Genomic DNA, 20555 nt, shown 5'->3' on the forward strand with positions numbered 1-20555 from the left:
AGGGACACAGCAGTGATGGAAGGGTGATGCTGCTGGGGGCTCCTGGAGAGGGACCGTCCAGCAGTGAGTGTCGCCATGCTGTGACAGCCCTTGCCAGAACCTGGTGCTCACAGCCTCTCCTTCCTCTGCCCTGAGAGGAGATGGGAGGAGGCTGGGGCCATGGAGAGGAGGGTCCAAGACCCTGGGCACTGGAGCAGCTGCCCTGGGCCCTGCACAGTCCTCACTGTGGTACCCAGCCCCAGAGTCCTGGGGTGAAGGGACACCTGCCTGGGGAGTGGACGTCCTGCGAGAATAGCACCCAGGACACTGGCCCAGAGCTCCTCACGCAGGGGCGGGAAAAGGTGGTGGTCCCTGTGGGAAAACCTCGTAGAGGCTGGCCCTCTGTTCTGGCTGACTCTGCAGGCAGGAGGTTCCGCCCCAGACGCACAGGCCCCCAGTCAGCGGGCGGTGAACAGGGCTTGGGATCCGCCCTTCCAAACACCCGGTCCCTAGGAAGTGTGCAGAGGAGGGGGCGAGAAAACCTGCTGTGGCCCAGGCCTGTCCCCCCAGCTCTGCCTGCTTACCATGAAGGGGCGCGAGACAGATGCGCTGCCTGCGACAGAGGCTCGTCTCAGAACTGCCCACGGCCCAAGACTGCTGCCGTGCAGGAGCTGTTGCGGGCTTCCCGCAATGCCGGCCACAGTTCCTGCTGTGCTCTCCCCTGCCCAGGCACAGGGCCTCTCTTTGCTGCCACGTAGGTTGTGGTTGGGGCCTTTAGAGGCTGGCCTGTGGGTACTTCATGAGCCTGTAACGGTGTTAGGTCCTGCAGGAGGAGGTAGAAGAAAGAACAAAAGTCAGCGGGTGAGCTGGGTGTCAGTCCAGCCCTGTGCTGTGTCTGATGTGTGCGACCCCGAAGTCTCCAGGCCTCCTGGTGCTTAGCCTCCCACAGTGGAATGGTGGTCGCGCTTCTGGGTTTTGGGGCTGCTGGGAGGATCCCAAGTCTGCAGTTAGGCTGCTACAGGGTAAGGAGGGCTGAGACTGGCTGGGCACTGTTGTCTCATTCCAGATGGAGGACCGGCGGGACAGCATGCTGGAGACCGCCAGGCACTGCTTCACATCGGCGGCCCGCTGCGAGGGTGACGGGGACGAGGAAGAGTGGCTCATCCACTACATGCTGGGCAAGGTGGCCGAGAAGCAGCAGCAGCCGCCCACTGTCTACCTGCTGCACTACCGCCAGGCTGGCCACTACCTGCATGAGGAGGCGGCCCGCTACCCCAAGAAGATCCACTACCACAACCCCCCCGAGCTGGCCATGGAGGCCCTGGAGGTGACACTGTGCAGGGTGGGGGTGGGGGGCCAGCCGGCTCCCTGGGGATAGGGCTCACGGTCCCAGTGACACCCCTGCAGCAGCCGGAACTTCTCTGTGTGCAGTTCAGTTCACACAGCCTTTTTTCCTTTGTCTCTGAGGGGCGCTCGCCATCCTTTCTGAGGAAGGGAGCGTTTGGTCTCTCTTCTTTAGCACACTAGTCTGAGAATTGGGTTCAGTGGTGATGTGAGTGTAGCATTCATGCCCTCGGCCTGGCGGGAAGGGGCCGGCGCCCTCATCCCCAGGTGTGGGTGAGAGACTGCTACTGCAGGGTGTGCCCGGGGCACCCAGCCTGGCAGGACTGAGCCAGGGGCCGATTCGGGGCCCTCCACTGCCCCCTCAGAGCAGAGCAAGTGTGGACTGGGATTTGTGCCTGTGATTTCCCAGTGCTCACCCTGTGCTCTCACTGGTGCCCATGGCCTTCCTGGGAGGGTCTGGTGGCTGCAGCCAGCATGCTTCGTTGGGAGGAAATTGAGGACACAGTGCAGATCTGGGTGCGTTTGTCTTCCCTAAGCCCTGGGCTTGTTAGCTTCGCCCTTTCTGAGGCTTTGTGTCCACTCCCGCCAATCCCACATGTCCAGAAAGCTTGAAATTTGGGACAGAATCTGCTTACTTATGCCTTTTTTGCACTTAGGTATTTTTTTTATTATAAAATTAACACATATTCATGGTTAAAAAGAAATATGAGAATCAGATAATTCAGAGGTGTTTGAAGTGGGAGGTTAAAGTGCCCTGTGGCCCTCGTTCCCTAGCCCCAATAATGCGTATTAACAGTTTGGCCGCGTCCTCGTCTTTCTAGATTTGTTTCCTACTAACATGTAGACATGGTAATGTTTCCTTTCTGTTTTTTGACTTGTTTTTCTTATTGGACAAGATGCAGTGGAGGGGGCTGGGGCTTCCTTCCCTGTCCCCGTGCCCTTGAGGAGCATTTGGGCTGGGATGCTGCTAGTCCGCGTCTGTGTTGATGGTGGAGCTGGCCTTGAGTGAGGGCTGGGTGGGCCGGTCAGTGTGACCGACTGGCAGGGATGAGCCTTTGCAGTTCGGGAGGCAGCTCACACCCCAGCGTTGTCATCCAGGTGTACTTCCGGCTCCACGCTTCCATCCTGAAGCTCCTGGGGAGGCCTGACTCCGGGGTCGACGCAGAGGTGCTGGTCAGCTTTATGAAGGAGGCTGCGGAAGGGCCCTTTGCCAGGGGCGAGGAGAAGAGCGCGCCCAAAGCCTCAGAGAAGTGAGTGGCATGGGCTCCCCCTCCCTTGGCTGAGGTGCTTCTGAGCCCGAGAGCCTGCGTGTGCAGCCCTGTCACCTCCCCCTAGCTGTGCCCACATCCTCAGGTGGCCCCTTCCCCTCTGGGGACTGCGTTTTCATACTGCAACCTCCTGCCCCTTGGCCTCTTCTGCAGGGAGCCCCTGAGGGCCTGGTCTGCTGCCCGTTCTCCCAGGAGGCTGGAAGGGCTGTGGGAGGTGTGGGCTCCTCCTGTGGCCCCAGAGAGCTCGGGGACACTAGGGTCCCAGTGTGGTTCCCTCTGTGGGCCTGGGACAGACCCCCGGGCCTCCTCTTGCTGTGGGTGGCCTGGCGTCCGCATCCCAGAGTTTTGGCTCAGCTCGCCCTGTCTTGGGGCCCCCTGGCCGGGCACTGTGAGGGCTCTGCCAAGGGCCAGGGAGACCCCGCCCGGGCCTGTCCTCCAGACCTGTCAGCGATGGGACAGGTGGACGGGTGGGTACAGTGTGCCCAGAAGTTATAGTCACAAAGGGCCCCCAAGGCACAGTGATAATTCTTTTTTAAATAGGTTGTAATTCTTTTTCAGTTTTTAAGTTACACAAATAATACACAAGTATATCCTAGTTACAGAAGATGCTGGTGGCACGTAAACACGTAGACTGAAGCGTGTCAGGTTCCCCTCCCCAGGGTTAGCCACTATTCAGGTTGTTTCATGGGTCATTCTCTGTGTGTCTGCACACACTTACAGGTACGCTTACAAGTACAGTGATTCTTTTATAAAAACAAACTACTGGAGGTGTTCTAGAGTTTGCTTTTCCCCGAAGCAGGTCTGGGACCCAGTGCACAGAGGCGGCACCCCTTGTCTGTGGCTGTGCTCTCCATAGCTCGCGTGCACTGTGGTTTCTGTGGCGGTTTTGATGGGCGTGTCGGGTGTTTCTGTTTGTCCGTGGTGTTGCAGCAGATACCCTCATGCACCTGTGAGCGTGCGCTGAATCCAGTCGTCTTCCCCATCTGCGCACTTGGCAGGGTGAAATCTGTCAAGCCCTGGCTTTCACATGAAGGGGGCTGACTTGGCCTGGAGGGGTGCTGGGTGGCTGCTTCCGAGGAGGGGTCTCCTGGCCTGAGACTCGAGCTGCCAGCAGGCCCAGTCGTAAAGGTTGATCAGCTCCTGCCTCCTTCAGCCCCCGGACACTAGCCAGAGGGAACAGGTGTCACCAGAGTTCCTGGGAGCAGGGGGCCCTGGGGATGGTGGAGGAGGCCTGTGACGGTACCGTCCAGACCAGCACTTGTCCTGTTTCAATGTGATGTGGAGGTTCTGACCTGTACCCCACCCTCTGCCCCACAGGGAGAAGGCCTGCCTGGTGGACGAGGACTCCCACTCTTCAGCTGGGACACTGCCGGGCCCCGGAGCCTCCCTCCCCTCCTCCTCTGGCCCAGGTCTGACATCCCCACCTTACACAGCCACTCCGATTGACCACGATTACGTCAAATGTAAAAAACCCCACCAGCAGGCGACGCCGGACGGTACAGTCCCTGTTCTCCCTACTGCCAGCCCATGGCAGCACGCCAGTCTCGGGGGAGGGTGCTTTGGGCAATGAGTCGCTTTGTTTTGGTGAGGGGGGTGCTGGGTCTGGGGTGACACGGGCAATGTTGCGGCTGCTCATTAACCTCATGGACCCTCGTGATCCTGTGCTTCCCAGACATGCTTGGGGTCGCCGCCTGCCATCGCCGCCTGGGAGCCCTCCGATCTGCATTTCCCCACCTGCAAAATGGGGACGTTAGGGGCATTTGGATGGCTGTTGGTGTCCGCAGGAATAGCACGTCCTTCTGACGGTCGGGGAGGGTCGAGGGAATCCAGGCGGGTTGGTGGTGGGGGTCAGCTGGCTTCCCACGCGGGATGGGCAGATGGCGGCCCATCCACCATATCCCTGACTAACACCGGGAGGCTTGCATGCTGGCCTCGCAGCTCCGTCTTCACATTCTCCTCACTGTTAAAACGATGAACCAAACTGGTGGGCCTGGAGGGCCGCAGCGTGGAGCCCTGGGGGAGTGACAGTGCTGAAGGCCATCTGGGCCCTCAGCCCTGTGTCACTTAGCTCATCAGGCTGCATGCACGCGCCCAGGAGACAGGCTGTGAGCGCAGGGCCAGGGCAGGGCTGCTGTAGGGCGACAGGGAGGCAGGGCCTCACTTCCCGGGGTGCAGTTTGTGACCTGAGAGCAGAGGACGCTGGTGATGTCTCCTCTGGGTTCGGGATGGTGTGTGCGCAGAGACCAGTCTGAGCGTGGGCCGCAGGGGTTGTGCCTGGCCGGGGGCACTGGCCCACGTGCTGCCTGCACAGTGGTCCTGGTCCTGATCCTTCCCTCCTACTCACCTCAGGTTCAAGGACTCCCCAGCCATTTACTCCTGAGAACACTGAAAAGCATGCTGGAGACAAGTCTCTGCTCTGGGAGTTCTTCCTGCAGGATTCTTCCTTCCTGTGAGGCTTTAGTGCAGGCAGGTGTGGGGAGAGAGGCTCTCCTCTCAGGGTGTCCCCGAGCCTCCTGGGCTTGGGGGAGGGCCGTGCCGCCGCCCCACACCACTGCCAGCATCCCGCCCGGGCACCCGCGTGTGCACATAGCTGTGGGAGCAGAGTGCTGGGGGCAGGTGCTGGTGGGACCCATCCTGGGTGCCACCAGAGTGTGTCTGGTTCTGGAAGTTTGTAGAGGAAGCCATGCGAATATGCTCAAATATAATTTCCATGGTTGTGTATTTTTGAATGGTGGTAAAAATTTTTTGGCAAAGTGATTCTTGTCGGTGGTGTGGGGCCATCGAGATCGCTTGGCCTGCCTTTGCTGGTCCCACCCAGCCGGTGTCCTCACCCAGCTTGGCTGTGCAGGCCTTTGGAGCTCTCACCCCTCACCCTGGGGAGAAAGCAGTGTCCACAACGTGGAGATGTTCGGGACCCTAAACTAGCTATAATCTTGTAACGTGACAGTGGCCTTTGGGCAGCCTTTCCAGCTCCCAGGAAGGGCCCTGGCCCCCGGCAGAAGCAGCAGGTTGCGGATGTTGGGGGACATGCTGGAGCCTCAAGGGGCCACTCTACCCAACTCTCTTTCTGCCTCTTGTGCCCCAGCCGGGGTTGGCTGACCAGGCGTCGGGACGAGAGCTTGTGGCCTCCTGGTTCCCAGTCAACTCCCCAGCCTGAGACCAGCCTCGGCTCTCCTGTTGTGCGAGGATGCGCACCAGAGGGGAGCCCTTCTGCGGTCAGGATGCTGGGTGTGCCTTGCCTTGCTGCAGGCGAAGAGGAGCAGGCGGGGGTGGGGTTTGGGTCCCCACTTGAGGTTGGACAGGGAGGCCCGGCAGAGCAGGCCCTGGAGTCAGGGATCTGAGTGCCAGTCCCAGTCCTTCCCCTCACTTGCTTGGCAATGTCTCTGAGCCCCAGCTTCCTCAGCTGTAGGACTGGGCAATGTTCTCGTGGGTGGTAAACAAAGGTCCTTGTCTTCTAGATCAGGGCCCCCCAGGTCATTGGGGCTGGCGTGGGGGCAGGCGGTGCCACATAGCAGGAGGATCCCAGGTCGGGGGCAGTCACCCGGACTCTCTCCAGCCATGGTGTGGCCTCAGGAGAGACCCCTGCACCAAGCAGCCTATCAGGTGGACCTGCCGCCAGCCGGACCGGGAGCGAAGCCTAGGGTCGGCACTTCCTGTGTGTGAGGTTAGGGGTCCCGCCTCAGCCGCTCCAGAAATCAGCCCCGGCCAGTGCTTACTTGGTGTGAGATTTGGAAGAGATTTAGGAAAATAGCTCCAGCTTGACAATTAATCATTATCTTAACAATTAGCTTAGCGTGGGAGGACCCTCACTTTCTGCAGGATGTGCTGCCTGTCACCTCTGATGCTGGAGCCAGAAAGGGCCTTGCGGGCGGGGTTCTCCAGCCAGCCTGTGGCCGTGCCAATCTGGGCACCCCTTACATAGCCCTGGTCCCTGTGGTGGGAACCAGGAGACACGTGTGAGCGATGGAACAGCGGAGGGTCCCACGGGGACCTGGCCTTGGTTGGGGGAGGCCTTCCCGAGGGCCAAAGCTCAGCCAGTGTCTTAGGGGTGTGTTGGAGCTCACTGGTGGTGGACAGGCCAGCCACGGTCAGGAGAGCGGGAGCAACCATCCATCCTCACCTGCCATGCTGTCACCCTCACCGTCCGTGTCGTGTCCCATCCGTGCTCGTCCTTGCCCGCTCGCCTACCTTCCTCCACCAATATTGCCCGTGCTGCCCCAACCCGCCCACACTGCTCTCCAGGCTGCCTCTGCTCGCACTGTCTCAGCTCGCTTCGGGGACCGAGCTGACCGCATGCTGACCCTCAGTCCGGCTCCCTGCTTCCCCGTGACCTGGAGCGCCGCCACCCGCTGGTCCTGTGGTTTGGAGGGTGTGTGTTTGATGTGCTTGGCTTCTGCCCACGGCCCATCTTCCTGGTTCTGGCCAGACACACGTGTAGTGCTGGCCTCCCCACACGGTCTGCCCTCCTGTCCGGCCAGTAGCTCAGCCCTATATTTCCATTGCTTTGTTCTTTCTTGCTTAAAAAAGTAACAGAGACCTGAGACTCTGAGATGCCACCTTGTCTTTACAAGGATGGTGTGTGAAAGCACTCACTGCATGTAGGGTCCAGGGTGCTCTGGGGTGGGCCCCAGGGACCACCTCCATGTGAGCTCAGGTTGTCAGGGGTGTTCCCATAGAGTGGGACTGGTGCTGGGCCAGGGAGGGAGTCTGTCAGAGGGCAGAGCCTATCACCTTCATTCTCATCTTTTAAAAAACATCTTCAGGCTATAGCTGGTCATGGCATTTTCCCCCTAATTGTGCTACCTGGTGAGATCTGTGTGTCCCTGGGGCAATGTTTGGTGCCAAGAGGGAGTGCTGTGAGCTGGCTCTGGGGTTGGGTGGATTGGGAGGACTTCCTGGAGGAGGTGGGCCTCCAGAGAGGCCTGCAGGGTCATTTTGGGGGAGGGGCAATGGGAGCAAAAACACAGAGGTTGGAGAGTCCTGTGGTGTTTAGATGCCGAGCTGACCACTTAGGTGAAGAGAGACCTGGAGGGGAGGGAGGGAGCTTGGGAGCCAGCTGGGCCCGAGCAGAGTCTTCCCTGTGGACAGCAGGGGAGTGCTGTGGTTTCGGGGTCTCTCTCTCTGGCTCTAAGAAGGGCAGGTTTCCCCAGTCATCCTTTGTTGGAAGAGGAACCTGGGACCCTCATCAGGTAGCTGTGGGTTGCCGCTTTGCTTCCCTGGCATCAGCGTCGAGAGCAGCTGCCCAGGCCTCTCTGGTCAGCATCTAGCTGGCCCAGGGAGCAGAGTGGTGTGTGGTGGGGGTGCGGCCGGGGGGCACGCAGTGAGACCATCTCCCCATGCTGGGCATCGGGGCCCGGGCTTCTGGTGTCTCTTCCTGTGTGCATCTGTTCCTTCTCCTTGGCCTGCAGGGCACCCGCCCCACAGCCAGCCTCACTCCAGGGGGCGAGTCCTTTCCCAGTGGTCATCAGGGACCACATGAGCAGATTTTATCCGGTTGAAACATTTCTCAAAATATTGATTCCACCCAAGTTTACTGCTCTTAGAAACCTGTGGTTTTCTGGTTGGCAGAACATTTGTGATCTTTTTAGGGTTCACTAGCCAGAGTTGCTGCAGTTTTGATCACATGACCACATGCTTTTTTTCCTCAAAATGTCATGGAGTTGAGCTAATGAACTAGGTGGCTGTGAACCCTTTCTAGTCATCCTGCTGGAGCCAGTGGAGAAAACACAGCAGGAAACTTCTGTCTTGTCACCAGAGAGCTCTTTTAGGCTGGTCTGGAAATCCTGAGTGTCCAAGGGATTTGAACTGAGTCAAATCTGCATAAGGAAAGACCTGGTGAGACAGGCTAGCTGTGTCCTCTGCACCCTGCTCCGTTCCTTGGCACCGGGCTGTGGGCCCACCTGGAGCAGAGGGCTGAGCAGCAGCCGTCAGACTGGTGCGCGTCCGTCTAAGGATGCTGCGAAGGGGTGGAGCAGCCCAAGGCATGGAAGTGAACGCGCCGGGGATTCACAGTGAGAGTGGACTGTTTATAACCGGGCCTCACTAGTAATTAGTGGGAGCAGGTCTTGTGTGGGTGGGCTTCTGGAAGAAGAAGAGGGCTGCCTGCTGGGGCTACCCTCTTTCCTGCAGGGGCCTGGGCAGTGGCTGGTCCCCAGGGGCCCGCCTGTCCTGGGCGGAGTCAGGCTCTGCAACTGAGCGGCCCCGCGGCAGGACAGGGGCCAGGACACCCTCAGTGCGGGCCCCTCCATGGCCCCACATGCTGGCTGAGGTAGTAGGGGGAACACAGCCATGAGTGCCAGCCATGCAGGACGGCTCTCTGGTGGCCCTCAGTGCTGTTCTAAAGGAGGGTCAGCCGAGCCCCACCATTCATCCTTGGGGGCAGAGTGCCACCTTCCTGCCCACACCATCCCTGGTGCTTCTGCTGCCTTCCCTGCCCACCTGGTGCCCTCTCTAGGCATCAGCAAGTTGGGAGTCAATACCAAACATTTGCTTAGGCCTGGGGGCATATCTGCCTTTCTCCCCTCACTGGCCTCTCGGAGATGATATGTGGTGGCAACTCACAGGTGGGGCTGGGACTGATTTGTTCAAGGTCATATGGCACGAGCGGCCCCGTGTAACTGTGCTTCACCTTTAGAGATGCCAAGTTCAGGACAAAGCACAGTTTGTTTTTTAATGGTAACATTTTATCTCTATTTCTGGTTTATTTGTATCTCTATTTTTTTAAATATAGTGACTGCCTTAGGGCTAAGAAAGTACATCTCTGCGTGACGCCGGGCACCACGCTGCGTGCAGTGAGGGCCACCCCACTCCTGTCCCCTGGCTTCATCCGTTTCGCTTCCCCACGTGCCATGAATCCACAGGGCACTGCTAGCGCTTCTGCTCCGCACAGCAGTCAGTGATGTTTTAGAGAAGGAAGTGGGAAAAAGATGTCTTTTATTTTTATTATTTCTTTATCTGTTTCTGAGGAACTTCATATGTTTATGTGGATCCAAGTTTGTCTCGTTTCAGTTTGTTCTACCCGAGGAGCTGTCTTTGGTGGTTCCTGGCTCCGAGCTGGTGGTAAAGAATCCTCTTAGTTTTTGTTTGCCCGAAAAAGCCTTTGTTTGTCCTTCATTTTTGAGGGGTACTTTCACTGGCTGCAGAAATCTAGGTTGACAGCTTTTCCTCTTAGAAGTTGTTAAAGGTGTTGTCCAACTTGCATGGCTTCTGTCTGTGTTGTTCTCAACTCTTCCTCCATGTGCGACATGTCTCTCTCCACCCTCAAGAGTTTCTCTGTATCTTTGGATTTCAGCAGTTTTAATATGATACATCCAGGTGTGATCTTTTTTTCCCCTAATGTGTGTGGGGGAAGTCCTTGCCCTGCTTTGTGTTGTCTGTGATTTTTGGTGATTTGATGTCTTTCATTGTTTTTGGAAAATTCTGTCATTATCTCTTAAAATACTTCTTGTCCTGTTTCTGACTCATCTCTTTCTGGGATCCAGTTAGTACGTGAGCATTTGGGTGCTCTGTTCTCGTCACCGCCCCCCACCCAGCCCCCTGCACTTTTTTTCTCTTGGTTTGGATTATTTCTACTGACCTGTCTTCAGGTTTTGATTTTTTCCTCTTAACTGTGTCAAGTCTGCTAAGAAGCTTGACAAGGGGCATTCTTCGTCTCTGTTATCCATGGTTTTTTATTTCTGGTGTCTCCGTTTGATTCTTGCCTGGTTTCCTTTTACTCCCTGAATTCCCCCTTTGTTCGTGGGTGTGTCCACCTTCCCTGCTGGAGCCTGTAGCACGCTTATCAGGTTTATGAGTTGGGCTGTCTTAGTTGCGCTAAGTTCGCAGTCAGTAGTTCCAGCATCCGGGCCATCTCTGAGCCTGGTTCTGGTGATTACTTTGTATCCTGACAGTGCTCTTTCCTTCTGCACACGTGTGTGCGTCTTACACTGTTCATGTTGAAAACTGACATCGTGTGTAGAACAGAAGAGACTGAAGGAACTAATCCTTATGCCTGGAGTGGGCTTCCTTTGTCCCTAGGCCGGAGGAGGGAAAGTGAGTTTGACGAGGCAGAAGCTGAGCTGGGCTGGGTTCTATTGTTGCTGTGGTTCCGCTCAGTGTCCCCCGGCCTCCAGGTCCTCTGGTCTGACCTTGTACTCGGTACTCAGAGAGGGTGGGTTTGCTGGAAGGTTCCTGCCCTGCTTCTGCCAGCCTGGGGTTGGGGTGTGGCTGCTTCTCTGTCATCTGAGTCTGACCTCGGACCTCGGCAGACTGTCCATGTCTCAAGGTGGGCGGCCTGGAGTGTTTGGGCCCTGGGTGGTTCCCAGCCCCTCCCTCAGGGTCGGCCTTTTCTTTTCCCTTCTGCAGTGGTCTTCACCTGTCCCCTGCTGCCCCTCCCCTGGTGGCTTAAGGCTTTTGTTCCCCTGGGGAGAAGGGTCCAGCCAGGGCTCCATGCACTCCGTGCAGCCACCCCTCTTCTCCAGGCCTGCACCCCAGGAGGGTCATCCAGTCTCTCTCCCACCCCGCCCTTCCTCGTGAGCACCTGTGGAGGCCCATGGGTGCCCCTTGCCTGGCGTCTGTGCCTCCCAGGGGTCTGTACTCCCACTGTAGTCCTCACGTGCCCTTCAGCAACTGGTTAAGCGTTTGTGCTGAGCACTTGCCTGCTTTGGTTGTGTGCGCCTGTTACAGCAGAAACATGATCCGCTGGTGTGTAATTCGCTTCTGCGTCTCTCTCAACTCCACGCTCAGACACACGGCACTGGCAACTCGAAATCGGCCTTGGTGGGAGTATTCACACCACAGAAATCAGTAAATGCTACAAATGCCGGCTTTTTCCCGAGGGCCAATTATTACACATTGACGAGAACACCGCTCTTTGGGGAAACCCCAGGAAGGTGACCACGGAGGTTGGTGCTTCTAGTGAGTGGCTTGGTGGCCTACAGGACAGGTCTGCAAGGCTGGATCAGAGTGGCCTTGTGCAGGCCGTCCCCTCTGCTCTGCAGGGCAGTCACTAGGCCTCCGACAGGGGACTCACCCTGGGAGGCCCCCCATCCTGGAGGTGTGGGGGTTCATGCTGCTGCCCCTCCCCTCTCCCAACAGAGCGCAGCCAGGACAGCACGGCCGTGGCGCTCTCAGACTCCAGCTCGACACAGGACTTCTTCAGCGAGCCCACCAGCTCCCTGGAGGGTTCCCGGAAGCCCTGCGCAGAAAGGAGGTTGCCCGTTCCCGGTTCCCAAGCAGGACTGCTCGGTAAAGACTTTCTGGGAACCAGAGAGGAGGGAGGTGTGGAGATCTGGCCCGCGTGTTAGAGGGACTGCTTGAACACCTGGGCAGCCTGGGTAACTCAGCCTCCGTCCCCATGGCCCTGCCTGTTGCCTTGGGACCTCAGCTGACCAAGTTTCTCACCTCCCTGGGCCTCCACTGTTTCCCTGTAGGCTGGGAGTGATTCCCCAGGCCTGCTCCTGGGGTTGTGAGGGTAAAGCATGGCGCCGGGAACGTGGTGAGCCCCAGCGACCCTGTCCTTGTGGTTATGACCACCGCAGCCCCGTGGGAGAGCCAAGTCTTTGGATCCTAAGTGTCACAAATGTGCTTTCTTTTTGGTCTGAATCCCCCCCCTTTTTTTTTTGGTGGGGAGCCCTGATCTGGTCCTGGGGTGTGCCCAGCTCCAATGGGATCCCCAGGCCCCATTGTGGAATTCAGTGGGCAGAGCCCTCTCCCAGGCTTGCTGGCAGGGAGGTTGCAGGCGGGCTAGGCATCCCTGGCGCTGCCCTGAGGCCTGGCTGGTCTGGCTGCTGAGGATTTTGAAGGCTTTCCCATCAGGTGCCTGATGGACATTAGTAACTAAACATCCAAGCCTCCAGCCACCCTGGGAAAAAACACTGACTGGTCCCTTCTCCAGGAGAAGAACCTGAGGTTCAGAGAGGCTCAGTCTGCCTCTCCAGGTGTGCTGGAAGGACAGGTGGGGTTGGGGATCACCTGTCCCCTGGGGCCCAGGTCTGGCCCCAGCCAGTCCCTGCACAGGCCCTGGATGGGAGAGTCGGGGTCTGGGGGCTCCTGTGTGGATATGGTGCTAGGGAAGGGCTCCCCCAGCTCTCTGCTCCTTGCCGGCCTCTCCAGCTGGCCTTAGAAGGAGGTGAAGCCACATCCCCTGTAGGTTGGGAAAGGTGTTCCTGTTAGGGTCTGGGAAGGGGCTGAACAGGCCTGTGGGTGTTGCAGCCCTGGGTCCCGCTTTTTCACTGGGCGGTCATTGTATTGCCCCAAACTGACGCTGACCCTCTGCGGCTGACAGGCACACTGTCAGGGGCTAGGGGTGGGGCATGCAGCCGTGCTCCCAGTTCGGCCCATGTCCAGCCTTAGAGACGAGATCCTTCTCACCGGTAGACGGTGAGGCCTGTCGTGTAGACATGGGCCATCGAGTAGTGAAGTCTGCCATATAGGGGATCCTCAGGGCCTCTCTCCAGCCTGCTTGTGGGCCGCACAGAGCCCGGTGTGTGCACGGCTTTCCAGACACAGAGCGGCCCATCCCGCCTCTTCCCTCCAGTTCAGAGCACGCAGGGCTGGCCCTGGTGAAGGTTAGGGTGGAACAAGTCCTGCAGTCTCCAGAGGCCTTGACATGAAGCTTCTTGCTTCCGTGGACCTATTTCTCCCTTCCAAGCCCTCTTCCTGGTCACCACGTTGGTGAAGGTGATAACATTCCTGTTGAGATGTGGGTGCTGCAGGGGATGGGTCCAGAGCCCTTGCCCAGCAGACAGCGCAGGGGGCTGGGCAAGTGCCCCCCGGGCCTGGTCTGATGGGGTGGTCTCTGACACCATTGCTGTGCTCCTGGTGGGCGGCAGCCCCAGCCCCGGGTGGGCTCCTCACCCCTCACCTGCCAGGCGCATCCTTGTGGGCGGCTCTGCCACCAGCCTACTGCTCCCTCGTCAGGGCTCCAGGGCGCAAGCCCATGTCTGGCCATGAGCAGCAGGTAACGGTGCCCGGGTCGGTGCCAGTTGCTGGTGCCGCAGGGAAGCAGAGACAGCCCTGACAGTGGAGCCGGGCCCTGCCTGGGCACGGGGCCCACTCTGCCGAGGGCCTGAGCCTGAGACGACTGTCTTTCCCTTGTTCTCAGCTCTAGGGAAAGCTGAGGAGTCCTTGGAGAGCACGGAGGGCTTCCAGGCCACAGAGCAGGGCAGCCAGAAGCCCACTGCAGACCCTCCAGCCTCCGCTGGGGTCCCCGCCAAGCCCCCAGTGTCTGCACCCTCCCCGTGGGATGGGAGGAAGAGAGCAGAGCCCCTGGGGGAGCCGACGCCCTTCCCCCAGGGGCTGCCGGCAGGTGCCGAGGAGCAGCGCCAGTTCCTGACAGAGCAGTGCATCTCCTCCTTCCGCCTGTGCCTCAGCCGCTTCCCCCAGCACTACAAGAGCCTCTACCGGCTGGCCTTCCTCTACACCCACAGCAAGACCCACCGGGTGAGGGGCTGGGGCCGCGCCAGGGAGGGGTGGAGGGAGACCAGGGGTGGGGCGGTGCAGGAGACAGGCCGCCAGAGTGGCCCAGCCTCCTGGTGACAAGGGGGCAGTGTGGGATTGCGGAGGGTGGACACGGGGCTGCTCAGGCTCAGGTACTGACTGGGGTGAGGGTGGAGGGCTGACAGGCTCATCAGGTCTTACCTGCCATGCCCTGGCTGCTTTGGGAGCTTGCCCCATCCTTTCAGGAGCAGCAGAGCCTGTGCAGGAGCTCTGAGCCTCGGGCAGGAGGGACACTAGCCACCCTCATCCAGGCCTTCTGCTGTGCGAGATGCGTATTAGGGGAGGAGGAGAAAGTGACAGGATAGGGTGGAGGGAGGTGGGCCCCCCAGAGCCCGTGGGTCAGCCCCTACCTCCCTTCAAATGGCTTTGCTCCAGCGAGCGTGAGAGTCGCGCATATAAAGGACGCCACACAGAGCAGGCCCGGGCTGCTGTTACTGCACCCTGTCCCCTCACTGGCCAGACTTTTTGAAAGTGGGAAACAATGTTAATGTCAAAATAAAAGGAACATTGGAGCAGGGGCATCCGTGGTTCTGCCAGCATTAAACAGAGGCTGTGCACACGAGGATTTCCTCCCAGATCAAGCGCTGTCCAGCTCCTGCTTCAGGCACAGGAGGCGGGTCACATCCTCGCTCCTTGACATCTATGTCGGGGAGCCTGGCCAGGTGACTTCACTGCCCCTGCCCCTGCTCACAGTCGGCTGTTTTGCCCTTTCCGTGAATTCCCCAGGTCATTTTGGTCCTCTGTGATGGCCCCAGGGGGTTGGTAGACCCAGTGGTGGAGGCAGAGGCTGCTCAGGCTGCCTACCCCCGGGGCGTGGCACCCTGTTTCTGTGGCTCTCCTGTTGACTCTGTTCCCAGGCTGGCGTCCCTGGTTCTCTGAGGTGGAGTGCTGGTCTTGAATCTGAGAGAGACCCCTTTCCTGCAGCAATTATGTGTGGGCACCCGACGTGCCTTGGCGCTGCCAGGCAGCTGGCACCGTGGGCCTGGCCAAGCCCTAGAGGCTCCCCTGGTCCTGGTGCCCCATGCAGCGGCGCCTCATTCCCTTGAGAGCTGAGTCACGCAGTTCTGCCCACCAGATATCAGCTTGTCTGCAGACCTGGGGCACAACCAGAACCATTCAGTGACCAGCAGCGACCACTTTCCAAACACAGCTGTCTGGTAACACGCATTTCCTGCTGGGTGTTCAACAGCAGCGAATTTCTTCCTAAAGCCTGCCTGTGGGCTTGGCAATGGCATTTTCCTGTTGCCATCTTGTGGCTTGGTGGCTGGCTGGGGCAGAGAGGCCCCAGTGGGGTTTACCGCAGCCCCTCAGGCCTGGCACACATGCCCAGGTGGGCTCTGCTGGCTTGGCTACTGGCTGTAGGATTTGGGAGAGGGGAGGAGGGTGGGCTCAGCGAGGGAACCAGCAGAGCTCAGGGCTCTTCTCCCGTGACCCTCCCACAGAGCTCCTGTGACAGCAGGGGGTGGCGTGGGTACACCCCAGGTCCTCTCGCCTCCAGTGGGACCTCCTGCCAGGACCACTGGGCCGCTTCCTCAGTGTTACCATTGCCCGGGGCTCCTACCCTGCCCGAGCCTTTTGAGGGCTGGTCTGCCCCTGACGGACCCTTGACCCCCACACCTAAGGCTGCCCTCCTGCCCAAGGTTGGCTTTGCTGCATACAACCCCTCTCTCCCCCGATCCCCCACGGTAGGCCTGGTGGGCTCCTGAGAGTCGGGGGCACCTGAGGAAGCAGGTTCCCATACACCGTCCACACCCCAGGAAGGTCCCACGTGCCAGAGTCTGGCCATAGTATCACTTGGAATCTCTGAGAGCATGGTTTTGGCCAGGATTTTGAGCTCTGGGCTGTCAGCCTTGCTCATAAAATCCTGGCTCCCTGAGCCCACATGGGCACCCAGACACCTTATCTTGGGGTCCTGACCTTCTCGGGAAGGAGGCTGAAGCCTGGGGGCCTCTGCCTGGGCCCCCAACCCAGTGGGAACCAAGGCCCCCACCTCCTGCTGCAGGGAATCTAGGACAGAGTGGGTTATAAGACGGTCCCTGGAGCCAGACAGTCTTGAGAAAGGGCAAACTTGGAGGATTCACACTTCCCAATTTCAGGACTCATTGCAGATCTACAGTCATCAAAACAGTGTGGAGTATCGTTCAGCCTTAGAGAGGAGGGGGATTCTGACCCCTGCCGCAGCAGGGGTGAGCCTCGAGGGCGTTATGCTTGGTGAAACAAGCCTGTCACAAAAGACAAATCCTATAAGAGTCCACTTATGTGAGGTCCCTAGGGAGTCAAACTCACAGAAACAGAGTAGAAGAGTGGGTGCCGGGTGTGGGGAGTTGTTGTTTAATGGGAACAGAGTTTCAGCTCTGCAAGATAAATGCATCCTGGAGATACTCCAGATACTGTTGCATAACAATGTGAGTGTACTCAACATTGCTGAACTGAACGTTTAAAAGTGGTTAATACGGTAAAGGTTATGCTATGTGTTTTGTATCACAATTTTTAAAAATGTGGTACTAGCCTAAGGTGAGATACATAGGTCAGTGGAGTAGAGTTGGGAGTCCAGAAATGAGCGCATATGTCTAGAGTCAGTTGATTTTCGATGGGACTGCCGAGATACTTCAATGGTGAAAGGACAGTCTCTCCAACAGTTGGCGCTGGGACAGCTGGACAGCCACGTGCAGAAGGATGAAGTTGGACCCTTGCCTCACACTGTACGAAAATTAACCTGAAATAGATCAAAGACCTACATTTCAGAGTAAAAACTATAAGTTTCTTGGAAGAAAAAATAGATGTAAATCTTCGTGACCTTGAATTAGGCAACGATTTCTTAAATGGGATACCAAAAGCACAGGTGACCAAAAATAAACAAGTAAACTATGCACCATCAAGATTTAAAACCTTTGTGCTGCACGGGACACTGTCAAAGTGAAAAGACAGTCCACGGAATGGTGAGAAATACTTGCAAATCACATCTCTTATTAGGGACTTGTATCTAGAATATATAAAGAACTCTTACGACTCATTAATTAGAAGACAGCCCAGTTTGAAAATGGGCAAAGGATCTGCCTAGACGTCTTCTCCAGAGAGACGCACACACGGCCATTAAGCACAGGAAAAGGCGCCTGGCACCATCGGGACCAACCGTGGACCCAAGCCAACCGAGATGCCACTTCTCCCCAACTAGGACGTGGGCGGGCATCAAAGACCTGAGTCAAGCCTCCCCTCGCGGGCGCCTGTGCACGGCTGGGCCTGGAGGGGCGAGGAGTGGGCCCCCCACCCCAGGCTGTGCCCTGCGTGGAGCCCCGGGTCTGCTGTCCTCGGGGGCCTCTCGTTGGGTCCCTGCCTGCCGTGTGCTGGTCCCATCACAGGGATGTTCTTCCCATTCGTTGCTCTCCCCGGTCCTCCTGGGTCCCTTGATGTCTTAAGAGAAAGAGGACAAGAAGCCGCCTCTGCTGGGGCGTCTAGATGGCCCAGCCTCCATGCTGCTGCTCACAGCACCCGCCCACAGGAGACAGCAGCATGTCTGGACCACTCGGCGAGGACGGCCCATTGTGTGCTAGGCCTCGTGTGAGAGGCTGGGGTTTAGCAGAAGCAAGGCTGACACAAGGGCCGTCCTGAGGGAGAGGCCTGGTCGGCGCTGCCTGCGAGGCTTGGCCTCAGTCAGCTCATGCTTGACCGACTGTGGCCTGGCCCTCAGCCCCTGTGCTGAGGGCATGGCCTCCTTGCTAGTGCGCCTGCTGGAACTTCAATTGGGCCTAGCTGGACACCGGCTCCCAGTGCAGCCCCACGGGCAGGTTCTCAGGGGTAAAGCAGGGCTGGTGGCCCCTTCGCAGCAGCTGTGGTGTGAGGGTGGACTGAGTTAATACTGCCCTGCTGGGCGGGATGTGTGCCCTGATGACAGAGCCGCCTGCCTTGGAAGCCCTGCTTGCGCGTGGCTCTGGTGGGGCAGAGGCCACTTGCTCTGGACAGCACTGCCCCGCCATCCTCCAAGGGTCAGCCGTGGCCCAGGGAGGCAGTATGGGGGAAGCTCCCTAAGGCTCCCTGGCCCACCGCCAAAACCCTGTGTGCGTCGCTCCGTGCCCGCATGTAGGTCTGTGTGCGGACCCCGGGCCTCCGAGCACCCATACGGGGGACTGGTGGAGGGTGTTTCAGCAGCGGCCTCGTGCTCCGGTCTCCCCAGCACCTGAGTGCTCAGCCATGCTCCCTGCAGCTCCCTCGCTGCTGAGCCTCCAGCACTTCGGCCTCCAGCACCTGGGTCAGCCCCTGGGCCAGCCTCCACCCCCACGTGTTGCAGGCAGCGTCCTGCCTCTGGGCCTCACCTGTCCTCTGGGCTTGATGGGCTGCTCACTTCCTGCAAGTTCAAATGCTGCCCATTGTCCTCTCATCCTTTCCCCAAAGATCTGTCACACCCCATATGTGGACCCTGTACTGGTCCAGCCCCCGAGTAGCTGTCAGTGAAGAAGTCAGACTGTCTGTGACCTCAGGGAGCTGATGGACAGTGAGTCTGGACGAGGCTTGTGTGGCTGGACAGCAAGGGTATGGAGCTGGCCCTGCTCCAAGGGAGGGAGGTGCGCCTTCAGGCAGAAGACTGCCCCTCACCAGGACCCCTGTGCTGGTGAAGCCAGTGAAGGGCCCTGGGGGGTTCCTTCTACTCCCAGAGGCTCCAGCCCAGCATGTGGGGACAGCTTATGCGAAGCCTGAGAAGGGGCTGCTGCCGGAGGCGCACAGGCCCAGGCAGACGTGCAAAGTGACTCGCCCGCCCTGGCCTGGCCCCAAGTGTGAGCCCTGCTTTGTGGCTTCCTGGCTCTCCTTGTCCGTAAACACGACTGCATGGGGTGAGGGATCGACCTCCTTGGCAGCTCCCGTCCTGGGCCTCAGCCACAATTAGCGATGGTCTCTGGGAGCCGCCTGGACGCTCTGTGCCTCGGCCATCGATCGGCTCCCTGGTGGGTCTGGGAGGCGCCCAGAGCCTGCCCTCTACCGGGTCTGCGGGAGACCGATTGACAGTCTGCAGGCTTGGCTAGTGCTCTCTGCACTTTTCTCTAGGGCCTGATTTTCAGGCTTCACACCTCCACCCCCGCCCCGTGGTCCTCGCTCTGCCCAACCCCTTGGTCAGAGGGGCGGTCCTGATCTGATGCAGGTGCAGTGGAGAGGCTGTACATTCCTGTCCCACAGGGGTCCTAGAACGAGGCGCACCACCCCAGTTCCGTGCTGCACTCCAGCATGTGCTGACCAGAAGAAAGCCTTTGCTGTGTTTATTTCTTGATGTTCTTATGAAAATCATGACCATATCCTTGGTGATAGAGATGCGTCTTCCAGCCTTCTCCTGTTCTCTCCCACCCCGCCGCTGCTGCTCAGAGGGGTCACTGGCACACTTCCTGCAGGTTCCCAGGGGGCCCTGGAAGAGGCTTTAGGGTCACGGCCCCAGGGTAACTTCTCAGTCCTACTGCTCGGTGCCCTGGGTCTCCCAGGGTCACTCGCCTCTAGGAGAGGTTGACCTAAGGCCTGGGAGGAGTCTTCTGGCTCCCCACTGGCCTCACAGGTGCCCATGTTTTGTCTCCATGCCTCCTCAGCTGGGTCCTGGCTGCCCTGCCTGCCTGGGCTCTTGTCTAAGTGAGTCTCTGGCCCCACGACAGGCTTGTGTCATCTCCTTGGGAACCCTCCCTGACCTCCCAGGCTGGCCCAGAGGTGGGCCTCCTTTGTATTCTACCTCCCCGGTCACAGTCAGGTGGGCTCTCCTGTCATCTGACACAGTGCAGGTTGAAGTCTCCAATACCCTACTCTCTCCTGTGAGGGTCTGCCCACGCCTAATTAGATAGGCAGTGGGTGCTGGAGCTGAGCCTTTCAGATCTCCCTAGGGAGACATTTTGAACCAAGTGGCCCTGAGACCAAGGGGTTGTGGCTGAGCACTGAGGCTTTACCTTCTCTCTCAAGCCCTGGAGCCCTGAGGAGCCAGCTTGAGCTAACCTGAGTTGGATTGTGTTCCTTGTAACAAAGTGGCCCAGCCCACCTGCTTCCCCACGCCAGACTGGCCCTCCTCCCTGGGCCTGCTGTGGAGAGGGCAGTGCACGGCAGTGTCTTGTAACTGGCTCAGGACTGGTCTGGGATGTGGGTTTGAATGCCTCTGACCTGCAGGCTGGTCCTCCTAGCACACTGAAGGCCGAGACTGGGGTCTCACCCTCCCTCGTGAGTGTGGCGCAGAGCGGGGTCTGGCTCCAGGGTCAAGGGCTCTGTTTGCCCAGGTTCCCCTCTTCTCCGCACGCTTCTGCCTCCTCCCTGGTGGAGCTCACTGGAAATGGCTGCAGCCCAGCTCCCCAAGGCCCTGGCCAGGCCCCTGGATCCCACAGAAGACACACCTTGGTTTCACATGGCCCCGCTTTGCTGTTTTGGCTGGGGTCTGTCTCATCTGCTCCTGACTTCGGCCCATTGGACGTGTCTGGGCCCCAGGTGGGCTCTGAGCAGGCATATGCCCGCTTGCACAACCAGGACTGCCCG

General features: G+C 58.8%; 1 protein-coding gene across 3 annotated transcripts in view; it reads left to right on the forward strand.

Annotated features, from left to right (window-relative positions):
- The window catches only part of CABIN1 (calcineurin binding protein 1), a 92767-nt gene that overhangs the window by 39389 nt on the left and 32823 nt on the right, over positions 1-20555 (forward strand). For 2 of the 3 annotated variants that reach the window (XM_032471419.1, XM_032471418.1), the window contains exons 24-28: positions 1046-1306; positions 2422-2573; positions 3909-4087; positions 11667-11816; positions 13675-14012. In XM_032471419.1, the coding sequence (XP_032327310.1) occupies positions 1046-1306; positions 2422-2573; positions 3909-4087; positions 11667-11816; positions 13675-14012 (1080 nt within the window). The remainder of the gene's footprint in view (positions 1-1045; positions 1307-2421; positions 2574-3908; positions 4088-11666; positions 11817-13674; positions 14013-20555) is intronic. The other variant, XM_032471420.1, reaches the window with a different exon arrangement.

The sequence above is a fragment of the Camelus ferus genome, chromosome 32 (assembly GCF_009834535.1).
Source record: "Camelus ferus isolate YT-003-E chromosome 32, BCGSAC_Cfer_1.0, whole genome shotgun sequence".
Classification (NCBI taxonomy): Eukaryota; Metazoa; Chordata; class Mammalia; order Artiodactyla; family Camelidae; genus Camelus; species Camelus ferus.